The following is a 22,812-nucleotide window of genomic DNA, read 5'->3' on the forward strand; positions in this document are numbered from 1 at the left end:
CTTGGGGGTTCATTCTAAAACTGCACTTCTAATGCTGTTCAGTCATAAATTATTGTTGAGTCCTATTGATTCCAGCAGCATTTGCAGACTTGGTAGTGATACTGTAGCTATTAGTTCAAAATGGAGGATACCATATGTGACTCTTCATGTCCTGCCTTGAGGAAGACTATGAAAGTCAGAACATAGTCTGGAAGAACCAAAGAGTACCGATTGCAACGACCATCAAGTGCCTCAAAAACCAAGACGAGCCAAGAGAACTGGGTTGACTTGAGTTACGTGAACCTCTGGAGGGGTGAGAAAGAAGAGTTGGGTTACCAGGTGGCAAGGAGCCCGTTGGCACAATTATGGAAGGGTCAGGAGAGGCTGTGGAATCTGATAGGGGTCAGGGACCCATGAAAACCTGGAGCTTTCTCTCCTCTCAGTCACTTCTTCCTCAGACCCCACGGCCGCCTGGCTCTCTGACTGTCTGTTCCTTTGTCCACCATTGATTATATAAGTCTACGGTGTCCGTTCACCCACCCACTGAGATAGAGCATATGAGATACTGATACACACTGCCAGTGATCTCTACCGCTGTGCAGGGGGTAGAAACAGTTTATTTGTGCAGTGTCATTATTACATAGGCACGCACATTCACTCAAGTTCTTGGTATGTGCTGTAGGAAAATAGGAACTTGTTCACACGCAAACTTAGCTGTCATCATAAGTGATTGGATCGTTTTTCTCACAACAACATATTGATTGTCAGAATGTTGTCTCCAAAAATGTGTTCAGGCATGACCTAGCAAGTATAGGGACCTACTTGCTGTTTTTACTCCCCAAAAAGCTACAACTCTAGCTACTTTCAAAGATGGATTCAGTTACTTAAATTACAGTAGAGGGTAAAGATGAAAAGTCAAGTATGTCTTTAAATTTTTCCCTTTTGGTGCCATTCCTTAGAGGTTGGCACAGTGGACAGTAATCGGTAGCGTCTGGGAACACAACAAACAGGTTACCCTCATGTTATAACATCATGGTTCCGTCCACAGCATTATATAGAGATAGGCCTGGTTCCGCTGTCATTTAGTTGCTTTACTGTTACTTCCCTGGAAGATCCATGTGGCAGCACCAAGCATTGCATATCCCGTGAAAGAGCGTAATGCTATCAGTCCTCCCTATTAGCATTAACATTCCCCTTCAGCCTGTATAACCATAATGAACCTATCAGGCTAAACACACTAGCTATCAGCGTTATGTCAAGGAAAAACATGCAACAACCTAATCACTGGTCTAGGATCACCTATGATCGACATGTAATGGTTATAAAGAAGGAGAGAATGTGTGCCCAAAAATGTCAATTTATTTAGCGGTGTAGATGCCTCTCATTGTATGTCTCTAGTCTAATTTATTTCCTACACAGTCATTTCCCTCTGGTGCTCTCAGGTTTACACCTGGAGAGAACATCAATGGCCACTCTATCGCAACTCCGGATGACTCTGCGTTTTCTTTTTGAAAACATTGCTGTTGCATACCTCCCAAAAAACAAACAGTGCCACCAAATAACAAGTGAACAGCTTTTGAAGTTCACACATGAAAGATACGGGTAGCTAACGAGCACTTTTCAGGTAATGTTTGTCAACTCACGTCCGTCATCCTGATACCAATCAATTATTGATTTTTTACCTCAGATACTGTAGCTATTGATAAAGTAAGTCTTAAGAGTAGAGCGGTTGGCTTGAAAAGCTACGTGCTTGGTTCCGTTAGGAATGACCCATTGTGGTTCCGTGTGGCTCAGTTGGTAGATCATGGCACATTCAATGCCAGGACTGTGGGTTTGATTCTTATGGGGGACCAGTATAAAAATGTATGCACTGTAAAAAAAATAGTAAATTGTCTTCCGGTAGGTGGCATCACTTCTATCCAGCGCTGGTCTGTCAGACAGTGGGAATTACCTAAATAGATACTTCCTTTTGGGACAGTGCTCTTTCTCTCCTAAGAGCTGGCAGGATCATACAAATACAATCCATTTCTATGGTATGAGTTGGTCACAGGATATACTGTCAAAGACCATTGTCCTGCCACATCATAACAACAAAGTGTACTGTACATAGTGGTTTGAAAAGTGTCTCGAAGACCATTCTGTGGGCAAGGGTCTCTTTCAATCCTACAGCAGGACCTTTGGACTGAACCATCGATTTAGGCGGGAGAATTCTGTGGCACGAGATGGCTTATCACTGTGTTTGGAATGTCGTTGGGAAATGCTCACGTTCTTTCAGGGCTATAACACCAGCGACTCAGAAATGATCAAAGCTGTGTATCTTATCAACAGGAAGCAATAAACGAGCAATAAAACCCATGTTACATCATTTTCAGTGGCTTTCAAAGACTGAACGTGCCATGATGAATCTATTTCCTGTTTGTGACAAAAAGGGGCACATACAGGCACCACTTGAAGAATGCTCCTGTGATGGACCTTAGTGGAGATCAACTTCAGGATTTGAGGTCCTTTTAATACTTAGGACATCCAGTCCATCAGTATATATATTAAGGCCATCATCTGCACATTAAGACTTTCTGTCCTGGTGCTGTACATTCTGTCCTGGTACATTAGGATCATACTGTGACCATCAACCGGCATGCTAACATTTCAGACAGACGCTGCCTATGTACAATATGTGTCAAGACTGTGGCATTGAATTGGCCAACTAGCCTAGTTTCCAAGGTCATTGCCCAAACCTGCTTCATTCACGGTTCCATTTGAGTTGTATTTACATTTAGAAACATGGTAAGCAAGCTGGTTTGTTTGCCTTGACCTCCAGAGTCTGATGCATGTGAGACTCATTTAGCAACAGTCAAAAATGTAAACATTGAAGGCAATGTCATCACATTACATTTTCATACACAAATAATACTTTATTTCTACATATCTGTAGCCTATAGTCATGGAAGTGCTCTTAGGGTTGTTTAGCCCAGGGAAGGGAAAATGCCTATGGGCTCTCATGGCTTCAGAAAAGCCAATGGCTTCTCATTACGCCTTAGCCTGTGTCTCTGTGATTGGACCATTTGTCAATCACATGTTGACCAGGTAACAAGGGTTCCTGAGAGGTCAGAATCATGGTCATTCTGAGTGGAGGGTCTTTTTTGGGTGGTGGTCAAAGGTTGCTCTCTCACACCAAGCGGCTGCTTCTCTCACCGTGTCGCCATTTACAGGGTCTTGACCACCACTTGTGTGTGACACAGCAACTTCCAGTAAAGGACATAGGAGCAGTAAACCATTCAACTCCACCAAAACAGATAAAACGGGGTATACTGAAATAGCTTATCTGTGTATATGCTATAAGTAACTAAAATAGCTGATCATAACAACTGGTATCTCTAAAAGTTAATGATAACATTTCAACTTATATCTAAAATAGCTGATCATCACTGATATCTCTAAAATAACTGATCATCACTGATATCTCTAAAACAGCTGATCATCACCGATATCTCTAAAATAGCTGATCATCACTGATATCTCTAAAATAGCTGATCACAACAACTGATATCTCTAAAAGTTAATGATAACATTTCAACTGTTATATCTAAAATAGCTGATCATCACTGATATCTCTAAAATAGCTGATCATCACTGATATCTCTAAAATAGCTGATCATCACCGATATCTCTAAAATAGCTGATCATCACCGATATCTCTATAATAGCTGATCACAACAACTGATATCTCTAAAAGTTAATAATAACATTTCGTTATATCTAAAATAGCTGATCATCACTGATATCTCTAAAATAGCTGATCATCACTGATATCTCTAAAATAGCTGATCATCACTGATATCTCCAAAATAGCTGATCATCACCGATATCTTCAAAATAGCTGATGATCACTGATATCTTCAAAATAGCTGATCATCACTGATATCTCCAAAATAGCTGATGATCACTGATAACTTCAAAATAGCTGTAACGTCCTGACCAGAGTTATTATGTGTGTTTGCTTGTTTAGTGTTGGTCAGGACGTGAGCTGGGTGGGAATTCTATGTTGTGTGTCTAGTTTGTCTGTTTCTGTGTCCAGCCTAATATGGTTCTCAATCAGAGGCAGCTGGTAATCGTTGTCCCTGATTGAGAATCATATATAGGAGGCTTGTTTGGTGTTGGGATTTTGTGGGTGATTGTTTCCTGTCTCTGTGTTTGTGTTCTGCACCAGATAGGACTGTCTCGGCTTTCACGTTTGTTATTTTGTTATTTGTTAATGTTCACCGTTTACCTTCTTATTAAACATGTTGAAAAATAACCGCGCTGCATTTTGGTCCTCTCCTTCATCCCAGGAGGAAAGCCGTTACAATAGCTGATCAAACGTTATCTCTAACAGAACTAGAGAGGCGGGCCATCGTCACAACAGTTTTCCAAACTCAAACAAATAATCGTTGTCACACAACCCTACATCCGACTTTCAACCTTTGTGTAAACATTAACAGAGGTGGGAGAAACGGAACTACCCCAGTTAGTCTGTGATTGTGTCCATCAGGGTCATTAGTGCAAACCGTAGCAAAACTCATCGCAATGGAACACGTTTTGCAACGAAAACGAAAGTTTTTTATTGGACAAGTTTAGGTTAGTGCCTCCCTGTTTCAGTCTGTTTTCTTCCACTTGGTGCCTAGTGAATACGACCCAGACGTTTCTCTTACATACGGTATGTTCCTAATGCAGGCTACACGAGGGTGGCAGGACTATGCGATCTGACCGAGGTCATCTCAAACATGGACACTGGATTATTAAAGGTGACAGTTTTCCTGGAATTCTCCCCACCGTGCAGGACAGTTAATCCTCATAAAATAATGATCTGAGGGAGGGAGGGGAAGGAGGGAGAAGAAATGAAGGTAGAGAGAGGGAGAGAAACTTTAGGGGTAAAGAAAATAAATAGGCACATAGTGTAAGAATGTCTAAAGTTGAAGTGGAAGAGGAGGAAGAGAGGGATGGAGAGGGACATTGGGAAATAGGATAGACAAATTGGATGAGAGGAATATGGAGGGATGAGGTATAAGAAAAATAGCTGTGGTTAAATATATGGGCACCCTTGCACCCTTGCACAATTCACTATTTATTTTAAAACAAGTTGATTTGTATTTATTTCACATACTGTATGTATTTGTTTGATATACAACTGCACAGGGCCAAGAAAAAAAAAGAGTCATAAAATGACCTGGACTAAACTATTAAAAATTCAAATGAATTTGGATGATTCTCATCTATGTGTAACTTATCTCACCAGTGGTACATTTCAGATGCCTACAGGGTAAAAATAGCCATTCAACCACTTTCTAAAAGACAAAACGGAACATTCTACTCCATTGCACATCATTGTAAAGTGCAAGGGTGCCAATATATTTGACCGCAACTGTAACACATAAAGTGATTAATGAAGGGCGTGAGAGAGTAGTGCAGAGCAGAGTGGGTGAAAGTGGGAGTGGAAGAAAGAGAGAGAGGAGGGGAGGGGTTAAAGAGAGGAGGGGAGGGGTTACAGTGAGAAGGGAGGGGTTAAAGAGAGGAGGGAGGGGTTAAATAGAGGAAGGGAGGGGTTACAGTGAGGAATTGAGGCGTTAAATAGAGAAGGGGAGGGGTTAAAGAGAGGCGGGAAGATGTGGAGGATGTGAAGAGAAAAGGACAGGGTAGCCAAGCCTTTATTTACCTAGTCATGGCAGTCACACCACTGTGTAACATAAACTGCTCCAGGTTAAGTTATTAAGAGTGCGCACAAGGTATAGAGTTGCCTGTGAACGCAGTAGCTATTAAGTAAACACAGCCTTGGCAACAGCCAAAGATCTTCAACATTGCAGGGATAATGATATGGGGATGAGGACGACACCCAAAATCCAATGTCTAGAAAGAAGAAATCCCCCAAAATAGGCACAATTCAATCCAGCAGGGTTGAATGTCAAAATGTTTTATCCAACCAAGTCAGTGGAGTCTGTATGAAGTAATCCAAATAATTAGTCCACAAGAACTTTGATGAACAATAAACAAGACTACTATTTAAGTAAATATGGGTGTGGTCAGTGGCCGTGCGGGGCCCAGTTTAGCCTACATACACGCACGCTAAGTAATTATGGAACCTTGTGGTTACATGGATTGTATGGGACCATAACAGCCATGCAATATAACTACAGGGGAGACTGTCTAAATTGCCTGGTATATGAAGTAAAAGGCCAGTCCTGTAATGGGCACTGTACTGTTTGAGATGACTAGTTTTAATGTCATATTGTCTATGGTGAAAAGACAACGCAACTACACTGAGCTCCAAAGGTATTGAATGAATCGTGAGTAATGATGAATGAGAACGTTACAAATATCATACCCCCCCCAAAATGCTAACCTCCCCTGTTATTGTAATGTGGAAAGGTTAGCATGTCTTGGGGGTATGATATTTGTGCTTCTGTAACTTTCTCACTCATCATTATTCAGGATTAATTCAGGATTATCCATAATCATGGCAGCATCCACACTCATGTAGAAGTGTTTAGAAACATTCTATTCTTACTTATAATAAAAGTGACTCCAAAATGACACAATACATTACTTACCATTAATTTCTATTGGGCACAAAATAATCTGAAACACAACCAAAACAAACAGCAAATGCATCCAACAAGTTGGTAAAGTCAAAAGCGTGACTAGGAATATGGGACCAAATACGAAACTTTTGAATACTTTAATATAAATATAACTGCATTTATCCCAATACTTTTGGTCCCTTAAAATGGGGGGACTATGGTACAAAAAGTGCTGTAATTTCTAAACGGGTTCACCCGATATGAATGAAAATACCCTCAAATTGTATTTGTCACATGCGCCGAACAGATGTAGACCTTACAGTGAAATGCTTACTTACAAGCCCTTAACAAACAACGCCGTTTTAAGAAAAAATACCCCCAAAAAAGAAAGAGATAAATGTAACAAATAATTAAAGAGCAGCAGTAAAATAACAATAGCGAGGCTATATACAGGGGGTACCGGTACAGAGTCAATGTGCACCGGTTAGTCGAAGTAATTGAGGTAATATGTACATCAAATCAAGTTTATTTTATATAGCCCTTCGTACATCAGCTAATATCTCGAAGTGCTGTACAGAAACCCAGCCTAAAACCCCAAACAGCAAGCAATGCAGGTGTAGAAGCACGGTGGCTAGGAAAAACTCCCTAGAAAGGCCAAAACCTAGGAAGAAACCTAGAGAGGAACCAGGCTATGAGGGGTGGCCAGTCCTCTTCTGGCTGTGCCGGGTGGAGATTATAACAGAACATGGCCAAGATGTTAAAATGTTCATAAATGACCAGCATGGTCAAATAATAATCAGGAGTAAATGTCAGTTGGCTTTTCATAGCCGATCATTACGAGTATCTCTACCGCTCCTGCGGTCTCTAGAGAGTTGAAAACAGCAGGTCTGGGACAGGTAGCACGTCCGGTGGACAGGTCAGGGTTCCATAGCCGCAGGCAGAACAGTTGAAACTGGAACGGCAAGGCCAGGTGGACTGGGGACAGCAAGGAGTCATCATGCCCGGTAGTCCTGACGCATGGTCCTAGGGCTCAGGTCCTCCGAGAGAGAGAAAGAAAGAGAGAAGGAGAGAATTAGAGAGAGCATACTTAAATTCACACAGGACACCGGATAAGACAGGAGAAGTACTCCAGATATAACCAACTGACCCTAGCCCCCCGACACATAAACTACTGCAGCATAAATACTGGAGGCTGAGACAGGAGGGGTCAGGAGACACTGTGGCCCCATCCGATGATACCCCCGTACAGGGCCAAACAGGAAGGATATAACCCCACCCACTTTGCCAAAGCACAGCCCCCGCACCACTAGAGGGATATCTTCAACCACCAACTTACAATCCTGAGACAAGGCCGAGTATAGCCCACAAAGATCTCCACCACAGCACAAACCAAGGGGGGGCGCCAACCCAGACAGGAAGATCACGTCAGTAACTCAACCCACTCAAGTGACGCACCCCTCCTAGGGACGTAGGTAGAGTTCTTAAAGTGACTATGCATAGATAATAAACAGAGAGTACCAGCAGCGTAAAAGAGGGGGGCAATGCAAATAGTCTGGGTAGCCGTTTGATTAGATGTTCAGGAGTCTTATGGCTTGGGGGTAGAAGCTATTTAGAAGCCTCTTGGACCTAGACTTGGCGCTCTGCAGAGAGAACTGTCTATGACTAGGGTGGCTGGAGTCTTTGACAATTTTCAGGGCCTTCATCTGACATCGCCTGGTATAGAGGTCTTGGGTGGCAGGAACTTTGGCCCCAGTTATGTACTGGGTTGTACGCACTACCCTCTGTAGTGCCTTGCGGTCGGAGGCCGAGCAGTTGCCATACCAGGCAGTGATGCAACCAGTCAGGATGCTCTCGATGGTGCTGTTGTAGAACCTTTTGAGGATCTGAGGACTCATGCCAAATCTTTTCAGTCTCCTGGGGGGGAATAGGTTTTGTTGTGCCCTCTTCACGACTGTCTTGGTGTGCTTGGACCATGTTAGTTTGTTGGTGAAGTGGACACCAAGGAACTTCTAGCTCTCAACCTGCTCCACTACAGCCCCGTCGATGAGAATGGGGGCGTGCTCGGTCCTTCTTTTCCTGTAGTCCACAATCATCATTGTATAATTTCAAATCCAAAGTGCTGGAGTACAGAGCCATAACAACAAAAAATGTGTCACTGTCCAAAAATACTTTTGGAGCTCACTGTATGTGACTCACATGTACACAACGTCAAACAGCATCTGCATCAGCATGTGTCTTAGCTGTATACAGCATTTTAATTCCAACACACCATGGCTCAGTTTCCGGTGAATATGTCAGTTTGCCGGCTACAATCAATTCCTATTGATTCTTTGCCAGGAGATATTGATGTACAGTGGGGAGAACAAGTATTTGATACACTGCCGATTTTGCAGGTTTTCCTACTTACAAAGCATGTAGAGGTCTGTAATTTTTATCATAGGTACACTTCAACTGTGAGAGACGGAATCTAAAACAAAAATCCAGAAAATCACATTGTATGATTTTTAAGTAAATAATTTGCATTTTATTGCATGACATAAGTATTTGATACATCAGAAAAGCAGAACTTAATATTTGGTACAGAAACCTTTGTGTGCAATTACAGAGATCATACGTTTCCTGTAGTTCTTGACCAGGTTTGCACACACTGCAGCAGGGATTTTGGCCCACTCCTCCATACAGACCTTCTCCAGATCCTTCAGGTTTCGGGGCTGTCGCTGGGCAATACGGACTTTCAGCTCCCTCCAAAGATTTTCTATTGGGTTCAGGTCTGGAGACTGGCTAGGCCACTCCAGGACCTTGAGATGCTTCTTACGGAGCCACTCCTTAGTTGCCCTGGCTGTGTGTTTCGGGTCGTTGTCATGCTGGAAGAACCAGCCACGACCCATCTTCAATGCTCTTACTGAGGGAAGGAGGTTGTTGGCCAAGATCTCGCGATACATGGCCCCATCCATCCTCCCCTCAATACGGTGCAGTCGTCCTGTCCCCTTTGCAGAAAAGCATCCCCAAAGAATGATGTTTCCACCTCCATGCTTCACGGTTGGGATGGTGTTCTTGGGGTTGTACTCAAAGTTCTTCTTCCTCCAAACACGGCGAGTGGAGTTTAGACCAAAAAGCTCTATTTTTGTCTCATCAGACCACATGACCTTCTCCCATTCCTCCTCTGATCATCCAGATGGTCATTGGCAAACTTCAGACGGGCCTGGACATGCGCTGGCTTGAGCAGGGGGATCTTGCGTGCGCTGCAGGATTTTAATCCATGACGGCATGGTGTGTTACTAATGGTTTTCTTTGAGACTGTGGTCCCAGCTCTCTTCAGGTCATTGACCAGGTCCTGCCGTGTAGTTCTGGGCTGATCCCTCACCTTCCTCATGATCATTGATGCCCCACGAGGTGAGATCTTGCATGGAGCCCCAGACCGAGGGTGATTGACCGTCATCTTGAACTTCTTCCATTTTCTAATAATTGCGCCAACAGTTGTTGCCTTCTCACCAAGCTGCTTGCCTATTGTCCTGTAGCCCATCCCAGCCTTGTGCAGGTCTACAATTGTATCCCTGATGTCCTTACACAGCTCTCTGGTCTTGGCCATTGTGGAGAGGTTGGAGTCTGTTTGATTGAGTGTGTGGACAGGTGTCTTTTATACAGGTAACGAGTTCAAACAGGTGCAGTTAATACAGGTAATGAGTGAAGAACAGGAGGGCTTCTTAAAGAAAAACTAACAGGTCTGTGAGAGCCGGAATTCTTACTGGTTGGTAGGTGATCAAATACTTATGTCATGCAATAAAATGCAAATTAATTACTTAAAAATCATACAATGTGATTTTCTGGATTTTTGTTTTAGATTCCGTCTCTCACAGTTGAAGTGTACCTATGATAAAAAATTACAGACCTCTACATGCTTTGTAAGTAGGAAAACCTGCAAAATCGGCAGTGTATCAAATACTTGTTCTCCCCACTGTATGTGCTGTTGGTTAATGGGAAATGGAATCAGCAGGCATAGAGGCATTTATCCTCAACGGTAACACTTCACCTCATCACTTCTTGGTAAGGCCTGACATTGGTAGGCTGTCATTGTAAATAAGAATTTGTTCTTAACTGACTTGCCTAGTTAAATAAACTATGACATAACAGATGCCCTAAGCAGTCATGACAGCTGATGTCAGCTCATGGCAACTAACTTAACTCAGTTGTGACACAAACCGTTATTTTGCTAAGCTAGTTGGTTAAACTTACAGATAGTCAATTAGCTGACATCTGCCATAGTGTTAAAGATGCAGTCCGGCATCTTAAGCACAACAAATTCATAACATATTGTACGAATGTAACATATCATGTGAATTTGCAGGACGTAACATATCATACATAACTGGATGACGTAGTACACAAAAAACGGAGACCCGTTTTGTCTCGTGAGCACCCCTTTAAAAACTACTGTCTGAAATTATACAAAAGTTCTGGAGAATCACTTTAAGTCATCTGTCATAAGAGTTAATGACTGCATATAAGGCATATTATGTCACTGCTATGACAGTGCTACACAAGCCTTACTACAGAGGATTCTGTACTTACCTCTTCAACAAACACACTATTGTGGTACAGCATATTTACTGAATATAGAATTCTCTAGACCAGAGCCGTATATCAACAGAAATGGCATTGGCCTAGACCTTTTTGTTTTGAAATGAAATCTCTGAGACGTCTCATTGGATGAATTACTGTATCACAGTGTCATAGAAGGACACAGAGAAGGAAGGTCAGCGCATCACTGGAAATGAGGTGAGTATGTGTCCTTGGTGGGATAGGGTGAGGATAAAGAGATAGAGGGAGAAAGAGAGAGGGGGGTGGTAGAGGCAGGGGATGATCCAGAGGCAGAGGCGTTATGTAACCAGATCCACAGGGAACCATGCAGAGGAGTGTGACCTGCATCCTGAGTGAGGCTATGAGCTGGTGCTCACACTCAGACACACAGACACACACCCAACAAATGTAATAATACAAGAAAGTAGTATTCTATTTTTTACTGTTATATTTTACTACAAAATGTAGTGGTATGTCTTAATGGCCCAATTTCTTGGAATTTACTGATGGTATTTCCCCAAATTTCATAACATAAATCAAATAACATTTAAAGCATTCATAATTAACCATGAACTGATGGTGCAGCAGGTAGCCTAGTGGTTAGAGTGTTGGGCCAGTAACCAAAAGGTTGCTAGATAAAATCCCTGAGCTGACAAGGTCAAAATCTGTTGTTCTGCCCCTGAACAAGGCAGTTAACCCACTGTTCCAAGGCCATCATTGTAAATAAGAATTTGTTCTTAATTGACTTACCTAGTTAAATAAAAAACATGAACTGAATGCACTTGAGCTACTGTACAGCCAGTACAGTTGGAATAGTGTCTTAATTCAAATGAAACTCACAACTTGCTCCACAGAATTTGAAGGCTGATTCCTGATCTTAGATGTTTTTGGTAAGGTGGAGGGTAGAGAACAACACCTCCTAGCTCCCACCTGACCACCAGCGTGTGACCAGTCCTGGAACATGACAAGTGGGTGCTAGATGTCAGGGCTGGATGTTAAATAGACAGGACAAAGGTATATTTCTGGACAGGCCAGAGTGCACTGTGTCATTACACCAGTAAAATTGCTCCCAAATGAAGAGTTATTATGCCCTGTGAGTCGGTCACAGGCGTCGTAACACCAGCCGTGGGCAGGGAGAGCGAGGATTTGGTGAGTAGATACAACCCCAAGCAAGTGCATACACGTACATGCACATGTCCATTAGCCATACTGCATATTTGTTGCGGAGCTTGAAAGATAATGATGAATTAACATTAACACTATAGCTGTAGAAGAGAAGGAATGAAATTAAATTCAAATGTTATCATAAGTTGAGGTTCAATCAAATGTAATTTAATTAGACCTCGTTGTCAAATGTAAAAAAATAACAATAATATTTCACATATTTACAAAGAGTTATGGTATGATACTTAAATGATTATACTAAACTGGTCAAGGAATTTATAAGATGCATTACTGAAGAAATCAAGTCGTATTTTTCAGTAGCTAATAATCAGAGCAAAAAATAATTTAGCATTTTTAGTTTATTCTGGGTACTACTTAAGCAATAAGGCTCGGGGGGGTGTGGTATATGGCCAATATACCACGGCTAAGGGCTGTTCTTACACACGACGCAACATGGAGTGCCTGGATACAGCCCTTAGCAGTGGTATATTGGCCATATATCACAAACCCCCGAGGAGCCTTATTCAGTGGTATAAAGTACTTAAGTAAAAATACTTTAAAGTACTACTTAAGTAGTTTTTTGGGGTATCTGTACTTTACTATTTATATTTTTGACAACTTTTACTTCACTACATTCCTAAAGAAATGTATATACTTTTTACTCCCATACATTTTCCCTGAAATCCAAAAGTACTCGTTACATTTTGAATGCTTAGCAGGATGGAAAATGGTCCAATTTGCACACTTATCAAGAGAACATCCCTGGTCATCCCTACTGCCTCTGATCTGGTGGACTCTAGGCACAACTCCTTGTTTTTACCTCATTTCAACAGCAGAGAGATCCAGCCAAGTTTATTTCACATTTTTATTGTTCATGTTACATGACATTGAAACAGCTTCTCTGATACAAAAATCCCGTTTGTTCAGGCAAATATACAATTTGAATGTTAGTTGATCCACAGGAAGCAGACACTGAACGGCAGGACACTGGTGCTGACCCAGTGCTTCTTTCGGGCCAGGTTACAGATAAGGCAGATGGTTTTGGGGTAAAACATTACTTAAACCCTCTGGCATGAAGCCTACTTTACGTTGTCAAACGCATAACACGCAGTTTGCATGCCAGTGTTTGGTCATTTAACATATATTAAAGTCAGCTGTCGTGACTACAGCATGTCATGCTACGACAGTCTAAAGTATGCTTCATAACAGAGGGCGAGGACATTGTACCTGAGTGATATTGAGGGCATAGCGCTGAAAGATCCCCTCCCCAACCCCATTCTTGAGTGTCTGAGACCCCAACATCTGTGGTCTCCGCTCTGGTCCTTCATTGGGAGAGAAAAAAATGAGCCCCTTTTAAACATTAAAAAACGAATGAGAAAATCACTGTATGACGGTCTTACATCTGGTGCCGTGCCTGACCCTAAGGTTTGCTCCCTAGATGAACTGAAGTTTGCAATTATTAAGGCAAAGATTGGTTTCTGCATTCTCACACAATAGTAAGGTTTTTGTCAATCCACTTCATGAAATGTATCTTCACATACAGTAACTGAGGCTCAGGAGGAATTTCAGCAAAGACCCAGCAGCCCCTATCGATGCGGTCTGCATCTAAAATGTGACTGTTGGGTGGTTCTTACTAGAAGCATGTGATCTGAACGTCATTGATCTTTTGACAGCGCACCCACCTGCATGGCATGAATCAAATACTTCAACTCAACATAGGCAATATCTACCTAAGTCTCGCAAGACATCAACACTGAGATTCTACTTGGATCCTGCAGCCACTGTAGGACTGAGGCATCAGACAACATTACCGACAAACCATTCATTAATTCAAGGTCTAGGTACTCCAGATATGTAACTATAAAGAAATGAAAATGGATAGAGATTTTCTACAAATGTACAAGCTTCCATAAAAGAAAGAAATATCATCATAGCGCAAAATCAAAAACATTGAATACTAAAATAACAGTCAGATTGTAGAAGACTTCGGGTAAAATCCTTACAACCGCCCACACACATAATTCAGTGAGTGTACCATAAAATACGATTATTTACAAAGCATATACAAGTTGTCAGAAAAGACCATGTTTGTAATCCAAAACATACACATAACATACCATTTCATTTGAAATATCAATTTGTTTCATGCATATGTAGATCCACAAAGGATCTGTAAATGTTGTCCATTCTGGCTGGATCCATTCGGAACACGTATCTGCTTTAATACCTTAGAAAACAGGTATTCTATGCTTTGAATGCAAACTGCTAATGTAGCCACCTACTGACAAATGTTTTTTCAGCACAGCAATATTTTGAAATTCATTTAAAGTGGTGTTAATGAATTAATTAGGGCATTTAAAGAAATGATGGTCTGTTGAAATGATGTAAATTACAGTAACAATAGTCACAATTACAGTAATAAACACATACTGTTTATGTTAACTCTACTATCAGCAGCAATCTGCCTGTGTAGGGTGCCGTCTTTCGGATGGGACGTTAAACGGGTGTCCTGACTCTCTGAGGTCATTAAAGATCCCATGGCACTTATCGTAAGAGTAGGGGTGTTAACCCCGGTGTCCTGGCTAAATTCCCAATCTGACCCTCAAACTGTCATGGTCACCTAATAATCCCCAGTTTATAATTGGCTCATTCATCCCCCTCCTCTCCCCTGTAACTATTCCCCAGGTCGTTGCTGCAAATGAGAACGTGTTCTCAGTCAACTTACCTGGTAAAATAACGGTAAAATAAAAAAAATAAACAAATCGCTGGTAACAACGTCACCAAATGACAAGCCCGCTAAGTAACAGTGGATGCATTTCATTTCTCTAATCTTCTCCACCTTTGACATTATGACCCATATTGAACTTAAAGGGGCAATCAGCAGTTGAAGCAATAACAAAGTGTAGCCCCCGCTGTTCCAGAAAAATCTGAAGGATGAGATATACGGATGCAAGTACTGACCTTCCATATCAAAATTATGGCTTTAACCATGTTTTGAGGCTATATATTGTTTACATTTACGTTGTTTACAAACATTGGAGTAAACTAATCATATATTTTGGGATCTGAGGGGGTACGACGGTTAAACTAAGCTCTTGAGGCATTTATAAGTTACATTTTTCAAGAATCAATGGGTACAAATCATTAATTTATAAGTAAAAAAATGTAGCAACTGCAGATTTCCCCTTTAAGGTGTGAACTGCAAACACAGATAAAACAATGTATCTTGTGTCTCAGAAACAGCACAGTCTGGAGGTCCAATCCATTGCTTATTTTACCCAGAATATTTTTTCCCACAATTGAATTTTGTCACAAGATATCGTTTTACACACTGGGATAGAATAAAAACATTCTCATGGGTTATAGGATCGCTGTGCCAAGTCAAATAGATAAATAACCTGTATGGTATACTGCCAGTAGACCTTCTTTAACTCTCATAGAGTTCTATTGTTGTTCCTCTTCACTGAAACTAGCGTTCACTAGTTGTATTTCATAGCACAGTTTACTTCACATGAAGTCTAGGAAGAGATGGAGTTACAAGTTGAAAATGATCTCAAGCCAACAACGTGAGCTCATCTCCTGGTAATGTTCACTGCAATTGACCCAAGGGCTCTGTAGCGTGACATATTGGACAAGAGTGAACAAGAAGGCAAAAGAAAGAAACAAGTAAACTGTCATTCAGTAGATCAGTAGACCATTGGCCAAGTACCGGTACATTCAAAACTCGGCAACATTCAAATCTCTGCGACAATAACACTGAATGTAGTCTCTTGTTTGAAGCTCAGTCTACTGGGCGGTTTCAAAATGGCTGACAGTGTGTGTTGATCATCACGTTAAGTGTTGATTGGGAGAATGGACATGGCTGAAAATTTTAACTTGGTGTATGTGTCTGTCAATGTGTATGATTGCTAACGTCTGATCTCATGATTGCTGTCAAGGGATGTTTGAGAGCAACACACTGGCCACTGAGAAATATGTGTGTCCACATAAACTGTGGTGATTTGATTGATTGTAAAAGTATAAAATACAATATAAACTACTTTACCAAACCTAGTTTACAAATATCCCTCAGAACAACTTTTTCCAGGCTCTAGCTCGGAAAAAGATACTACACCTGTCATATGTACCGTTACATCGACTTTGCTTACTCCCCCTAGGTGTACAAAAATATATTTTGACAGTAAGCAAAATAGCTCCAATTAGTGTAGATGGCGTGCTGTATGTGTGTGTTTTTTTGTGTGTGTCTGGATGTGTTAAAAATACATAAAAACTTGAAACATGTGCTAAAAGTGCTCTTTGTTTTTGAACCCTTGTCCCACCTCTCTCTCTCTCTCTAATCTTCAAGTGTGCAGAGCCCATGGCCCTGAAGCCACGCCTGCAGTCACAACCAGCTCCAATAGTGGCAGCTCTCAGATCAGCTCTCGTTCTCTTTGGGTTCTCTTGACAGTTTAAAGGTTGAGGTCCCTGCTCGTATTTTTCCTTCGCTCAGGTAATATCACAGAGTAGGGATGATGGGCTATCTAGACAACTATGGCAGGGCGCGCAGCAACAGCCACAGCGTCTGCTGTCTTTTCTCCCGTTTCTGACCGTCCTTCTTGATTACTTTGTGTCCTTTCGGCAAGTCCCTGTTGTGGAGGATTCTATAGAACTAAACCATCCAACAACAACAAGAAAGAAAAAGAATAACGAACTTAAAAGAGTCTGTTTAAGTCGTAGAACGTAGTCCCCTCCAGTAATACTTTGTGGAAAGGGGTGGGGGTTGAGAAAAGCGAACCGCCCCTTTACAGTACGCTGATGTACTCAGTCTGTGGGTGATGTGTGGGGGCACCCCCGGGCCCGGTGACCTTACCCCCAAGGCACAGTCAGGGGAGGGGGTTTGAGGTGAGAGGGGGTGGAGGTAAGGGGGGTCCTCTTAGTGACCACCGCCGGAGCCGGGAGGGTTGTGGATCCAGTCCATCACGATGAGCGACAGGCTGCTGAACATGAAGATGATGCCCACCACCAGGAAAATGGCTGCCTAAAAGACATCAGGAAAAAGAATAACGACACTGTGAGAGGAGGTTGTGTGAAGTGTTCATATCTGTACATTCAGTGCAATAATGTTTTGGCAAGAATCTCAGTGGGCCTCTGGGAAACCCTGTTTTGGGGGACTGCTGTAAATTTGTAAATCAGGGTTGTTGTGGATGGGGGTCTGTTCTAATAACAGCTATGGTGTGTCTGTGTGGGCATGTTGATGGGTGCTAATTTCGACAGGCTGTATCATGTGTGTGTCATATGTTGCGTGTGTCAGAGTGGCTGTTCTGTGTGTGAGTCACCGTATGTGCTTTTGAGTTGAGTGTTTGTGTGCGTGTGTTCGTGCACCATCGTTTCCTGCACACTTACCGAGATCTTCTGCACGGAGCGCATCGGCACGGACTTGACCAGGCGTAGATAGAAGGCAGCAGGGAGGATGAAGATGAGCATGGTGGCTGCAGAGGAGCCTGTCAGAGGGGAAACAGTAAGAAGACCACCATCAGTCGTTTAGTCTTTTCTGTCTAAACAAATGTCCTCACTTAGACAGAACTAGCCTTAGGAGGTGCTGTGGTTGAGGACTCACCGATGAAGCCGAAGATGTCTCTGATGGTGGGGACGAAGATGACCAGCAGGTTGTTGAACAGGAGGATGAAGGCGGCGATGAGCATGTGACGCACCCAGCTGAACTCCCGTTGGCTGAACAGCATGGTATTGATGGAGGAACGGATCTGCAACACAAACCTCTTTATAACGTCTGATCAACCGCGACATACTGACGATCAGTTGACAATTAGGATACCACTTGTGAAGTGTTTTTTTATGTACTGATTAATACAGCACTTTTTTGTCCTTATTTCTCTTATACACACACACACATACACACAAACGCACACAGACACAAACAATTACACACACACACAGTCAAATTCAAGGGAGAGTAGGTAACAATATCGTCAGTCACGTCTGCAAACTAGTCTAAGCCCACAGGCCAATTCCCACAGTTGGCTGCTGATTGAAGTGTGTCAACTGCAGCAGGCGAGAGTCTAAGTAGGCAGCCAGGCAGAGAGGCAGGGAAGGAGGCCACCAGCTAAGAGGCTGAGAGCTGCACAGCTCAAGGCATTGAGTTAAAGACTTCACTGGGTGAGAGGTCACGGGTATCAGGTGAAAAGGAACTGCTATGGGCCAGCCGGCCACAGGGGGAAAGGTTGAGGAGGCGGGGCTTAACGTGCCATTCAAAAGGCAGAGGATTAACTCCGGAAGAGCCACCTGCAACGGCACCCTGGGATTGCATCAGCCGAGGGCCAGAGAAGGCGGGACTGAAGGCAGCAGGATAGGCGTGTTCTGCCCCCAGGCAACGCTTGTCACTTAAAAATGTCCCTTTTTTCCCTTTACTGAAATCCTCTCATTTGTTCTTTTCACTAATGATACCTTTCCTTTGTAAACATTTAGAGAGCAGAAAGACGAGACGCTTGGCTGGTTCATGTTTCAATCTAAATACTTGTTTGGTGAGGGTTGATGGCGCGCTGCTCTCTTGAGTTGTGGATATAAAGCCAAAATGGCCGACACTGACACCTTGCTGAAAGAATGAAGAAGTGGCAGAGATTTACACCCTTATTATTTTAAGGGAGTGGCAGTAACCCTGCAAGGCAAAATTACCCCCCCTATTGATAATAAACAATCCCCTCTCCCAGCAGTCATGGCATAATTGGGCCGGTGAAAACCTGGAGCCTGGGCGTGACATTCCTACCCACCTGGACGCCAAGGCTCTGAACTATTCAGCGCCCAACAGAGATCCTGCGCAGGGCCTTTGGAGTGCACCATGCAATATTTGCCTGCATCTCCCTCCCTCCACCTGCTATGACAGCTCCCACTGGGGTGAGATATGTGGCAAAGCGCCACCGCTGCTAAGGTACCTGGGTCTACCAGGCCAGCCAAAAGCTAGCAACATGGCCCAAAACCAGGGAGCCAACTGGGCTCCAACCAAGTGAAAGATGCTGCAACCTTTTCAGATACAGCTAGATATATGGCATAGTATTACTACGCCTTGGTTTGCCCCTGCTTTTTTCATAGGGGAGGAAGACATTAAAAAGGGAAGAGCAAAAAGGTAAATCCAAGATTAAGAGAAACAACACACCATAAAGTCAGGAATAAGATAGACAGGTTTTAACTTGAGATTTTTGAAATCCTCAATTGACTGACCATCAGAAATAAAACCCATTTTAATCCCTTTTCCACCACATTTAATAAGCCTATTCAACCACTGTCAAAGACAGGTGACAGGGTTCACTTTGTAAAGCCAGTCAAATGATCCTGAAAATATTTTATCACAGCAATAACAAGGGCAGATATATAATTAACTCACTAACTATAAGCTTATTTTCCATGAAGTCACTGTGAAAAGACAGCATGCATGGCAGGCTACTTTTGGTAACAGCCAACTGGGCATTGTGCTTGTGCACCACAGGATTTGCCTTCTCTGACCTGCCCTCTAGTGGAAAACTCAGCAGCAACCTAACAACCCCATCACAAGAGTACCATCACTACTAGGCCAATGTAACCATCATAACTGACTGCAACACAAACATAATCCCATCTTATTACAGAGCCATAAGCAGCAGAAAAGACCAAGGTTAATAGTTAGAAGGCCCTATTTCCTGCGTTTATATTTCTCAGACAAGTGGCCCCACTGCTTTATTTAGAAAGAAAGAAAAGGTCAACCGCCTTGAGATGAGGCCATAGAATATCACAATATAACAGATCATCACACACCAACATTCAAAAACAATGTTGTAGGTCAATTAAATGACTCATGAAAACAGGAATCATTACACTTAAGAACACTTTAAGTGACTTTTTAAACATCAAAATGAACAGTTGACTTGAGGTAATTTAATTATTTGTGTTCCTGTTATTGAGGAGCCATGAAACAAAGAGAGCATGGGAACTAGACAAGACTGCCTACCACATCTAAACACTGTTTCATTAAAACCTGCTGGATCGTGACCAAGTATCTTTACTGTTGCCTTTAAGTTCTTTACTGTTTGAGCCCACTCTTTCACCTCGCCTCCCCTCTCCCCTCCTACACAAGCCCAGCCCTCCTGCTTGTAATAAAGGACATAGTGCTTGAGAGACAAAGCAAACGTTAATCTGAGTGCTGAAGGCCTCTCTGCCAAATGAAGGGCAAAGGACTCTCAAGGGAAGATCTCAAATGTCACGTCTCGTGATTCAGAGGGCTGGACACCTGGCAACGTGATGCCAGCATGACTGGTTACTTTCATCTCACCTCTCCTATGTCTCCACAACTATATCCTCAAGCTTGTGCGGTGAACTGAACTCACTGCGCTGTAAATGCTGAGGTGCACGTGATGCTTTGTTGAAGCCTGAGCAGCAGTCAAGGGGGGGAAATCAATGGTTTGATTCTGGGTTATCTAGGCCATGACTAACGTGTTTGGAAAAGATGCCATGCATATGCCCCACAGTTTTTCAGGTGTAACAGACCAGTAGCTAATGGCTACAGAGAACACGGCAGCACATCAACATGATTGTGTCCAAACATGTATTCGACATGCTGTACTTGCTTTATGTTCACATCGCCTCCCTTCATTTCTGTGCTTGACTACGGCCTGCTCAAGGAGCCTTTCGGCTATGGGAGAGGCTGTACAGACACACCTGGTGCCCTCTGATTCAGAATAGTTGGGTTAAATGCGTTAGACACATTTCAGTTGAATGCATTCAGTTGTACAACTGACTAGGTATCCCCCTTTCCCTTATGGATGATGTACACTACATGGTCAAAAGTATGTGGACACCCCTTCAAATGAGTAGATTCAGGTAATTCAGCCACATCCATTGCTGATGGGTGTATAAAATCGAGCACACAGCCATGCAATCTCCATAGACAAACATTGGCAGTAGAAGGGCCCGTACTGAAGAGCTCAGTGACTTTCAACGTGGCACCTTCAAAGGATGCCACCTTTCCAATAAGTCAGTTCGTCAAATTTCTGCCCTGCTAGAGCTGCCCCGGTCAATTGTAAGGGCTGTTATTGTAAAGTGGAAACGTCTAGGAGCAACAACAGCTCAGCCGAGAAGTGGTAGGCCACACAAACTCACAAAATGTGACCACCGAATGCTGAAGCGCGTAGCGCGTAAAAATCGTCTGTCCTCGGTTGCAACACTCAATACCGAGTTCCAAACTGCCTCTGGAAGCAACTTCAGCACAAGAACTGTACGTTGGGAGCTTCATGAAATGGGTTTCCATGGCCGAGCAGCTGCACACAAGCCTAAGACCACCATGCGCAATGCCAAGCGTTAACTGGAGTGGTGTAAAGCTCGCCGCCATTGGACTCTGGAGCAGTGGAAATGCATTCTCTAGAGTGATGAATCAGGCTTCACCATCTGGCAGTCCGATGGACGAATCTGGGAAATCTTAACGCTACAGCATACAATGACATTCTAGACGATTCTGTGCTTCCAACTTTGTTGCAACAGTTTGGGGAAGGCCCTTTCCTGTTTCAGCATGACAATGGCCCCATGCACAAAGCGAGGTCCATACAGAAATGGTTTGTTGAGATTGGTGTGGAAGAACTTGACTGGCCTGCAGACAGCCCTGACCTCAACCCCATCAAACACCTTTGGGATGAATTGGAACGCAGACTGCAAGTCAGGCCTAATCGCCCAACATCAGTGCCCAACATCCCTAATGCTCTCGTGGCTGAATTGAAGCAAGTCCCCGCAGCAATGTTCCAACATCTAGTGGAAAGCCTTCCCAGCAGAGCAGAGGCTGTTACAGCAGCAAAGGGGGGACGAACACATTATTAATGCCCATGATTTTGGAATGAGATGTTCGACGAGAAGGTGTCCACATACTTTTGGTCATGAAGTGTATGTGACGCAGCTGAGAGTCATGTCGAGACAAAGGGGTTTGGTTCAGTTAGTCGTCCTGATAAGCTTCTCCCAGATAGGTAATGCTGGCTACCTGGCAACACCAGCAGCATGGCACTAGTTAAAACCTGTTAAAGAACGTGATGATTATGTCGATGGGTGAGGGAGAAATAACTTGTCTTATTGTTCACCATCTCCAATTTGTTCCATCCAACTTCATTTTATTCCGAGTAGGATAGAAGCCTAGACAAGAAATAACTTGTAATGTTTGTAGTAACCATCTGGATACAATCTACTGCTCAATGGGGAGAGGTTGCGCTGCAAGCAGGCAACACAACAACACAGGGAACAGTGTCCTTCGCTCCCACTTGCCACAGTAAGGAAAGGGTAGCTAGATAGCGTAGCCAATAACAGACCATGGTGACAGCTGAAGCACATTTATTGTAGTTTTCACCAAAAATGTACAACTCCTGCATTAACGTCTAACGTTACATTAAAAAACATATATATACTCAGATAAAAACAAAATGATTTCAACTTCGGCAGGCAAGTTTCAAATTCTCGCTGAAGTTTCTAGCCATAAGAATAAACTAGGTAGCTGGGAAGGGCTCATCGGGACTGACTGAACCCAGTACGTTCGTCTCTA

General features: G+C 42.9%; 1 protein-coding gene across 3 annotated transcripts in view; it reads right to left on the reverse strand.

The window, feature by feature from the left end:
- Positions 1–13,123: 13,123 nt before the first annotated feature.
- LOC139565921 (sodium-coupled neutral amino acid transporter 4-like) overlaps positions 13,124–22,812 on the reverse strand; it is a 32,859-nt gene continuing 23,170 nt past the window's right edge. For all 3 annotated transcript variants that reach the window (XM_071386614.1, XM_071386615.1, XM_071386613.1), the window contains exons 14-16: positions 17,869–18,013; positions 17,655–17,752; positions 13,124–17,289 (exon numbers count right to left, since the gene is read on the reverse strand). In XM_071386614.1, the coding sequence (XP_071242715.1) occupies positions 17,185–17,289; positions 17,655–17,752; positions 17,869–18,013 (348 nt within the window). In that variant the 3' untranslated portion in view covers positions 13,124–17,184. The remainder of the gene's footprint in view (positions 17,290–17,654; positions 17,753–17,868; positions 18,014–22,812) is intronic.

This window comes from Salvelinus alpinus, chromosome 37 (genome assembly GCF_045679555.1).
Source record: "Salvelinus alpinus chromosome 37, SLU_Salpinus.1, whole genome shotgun sequence".
NCBI classification, from domain to species: domain Eukaryota; kingdom Metazoa; phylum Chordata; class Actinopteri; order Salmoniformes; family Salmonidae; genus Salvelinus; species Salvelinus alpinus.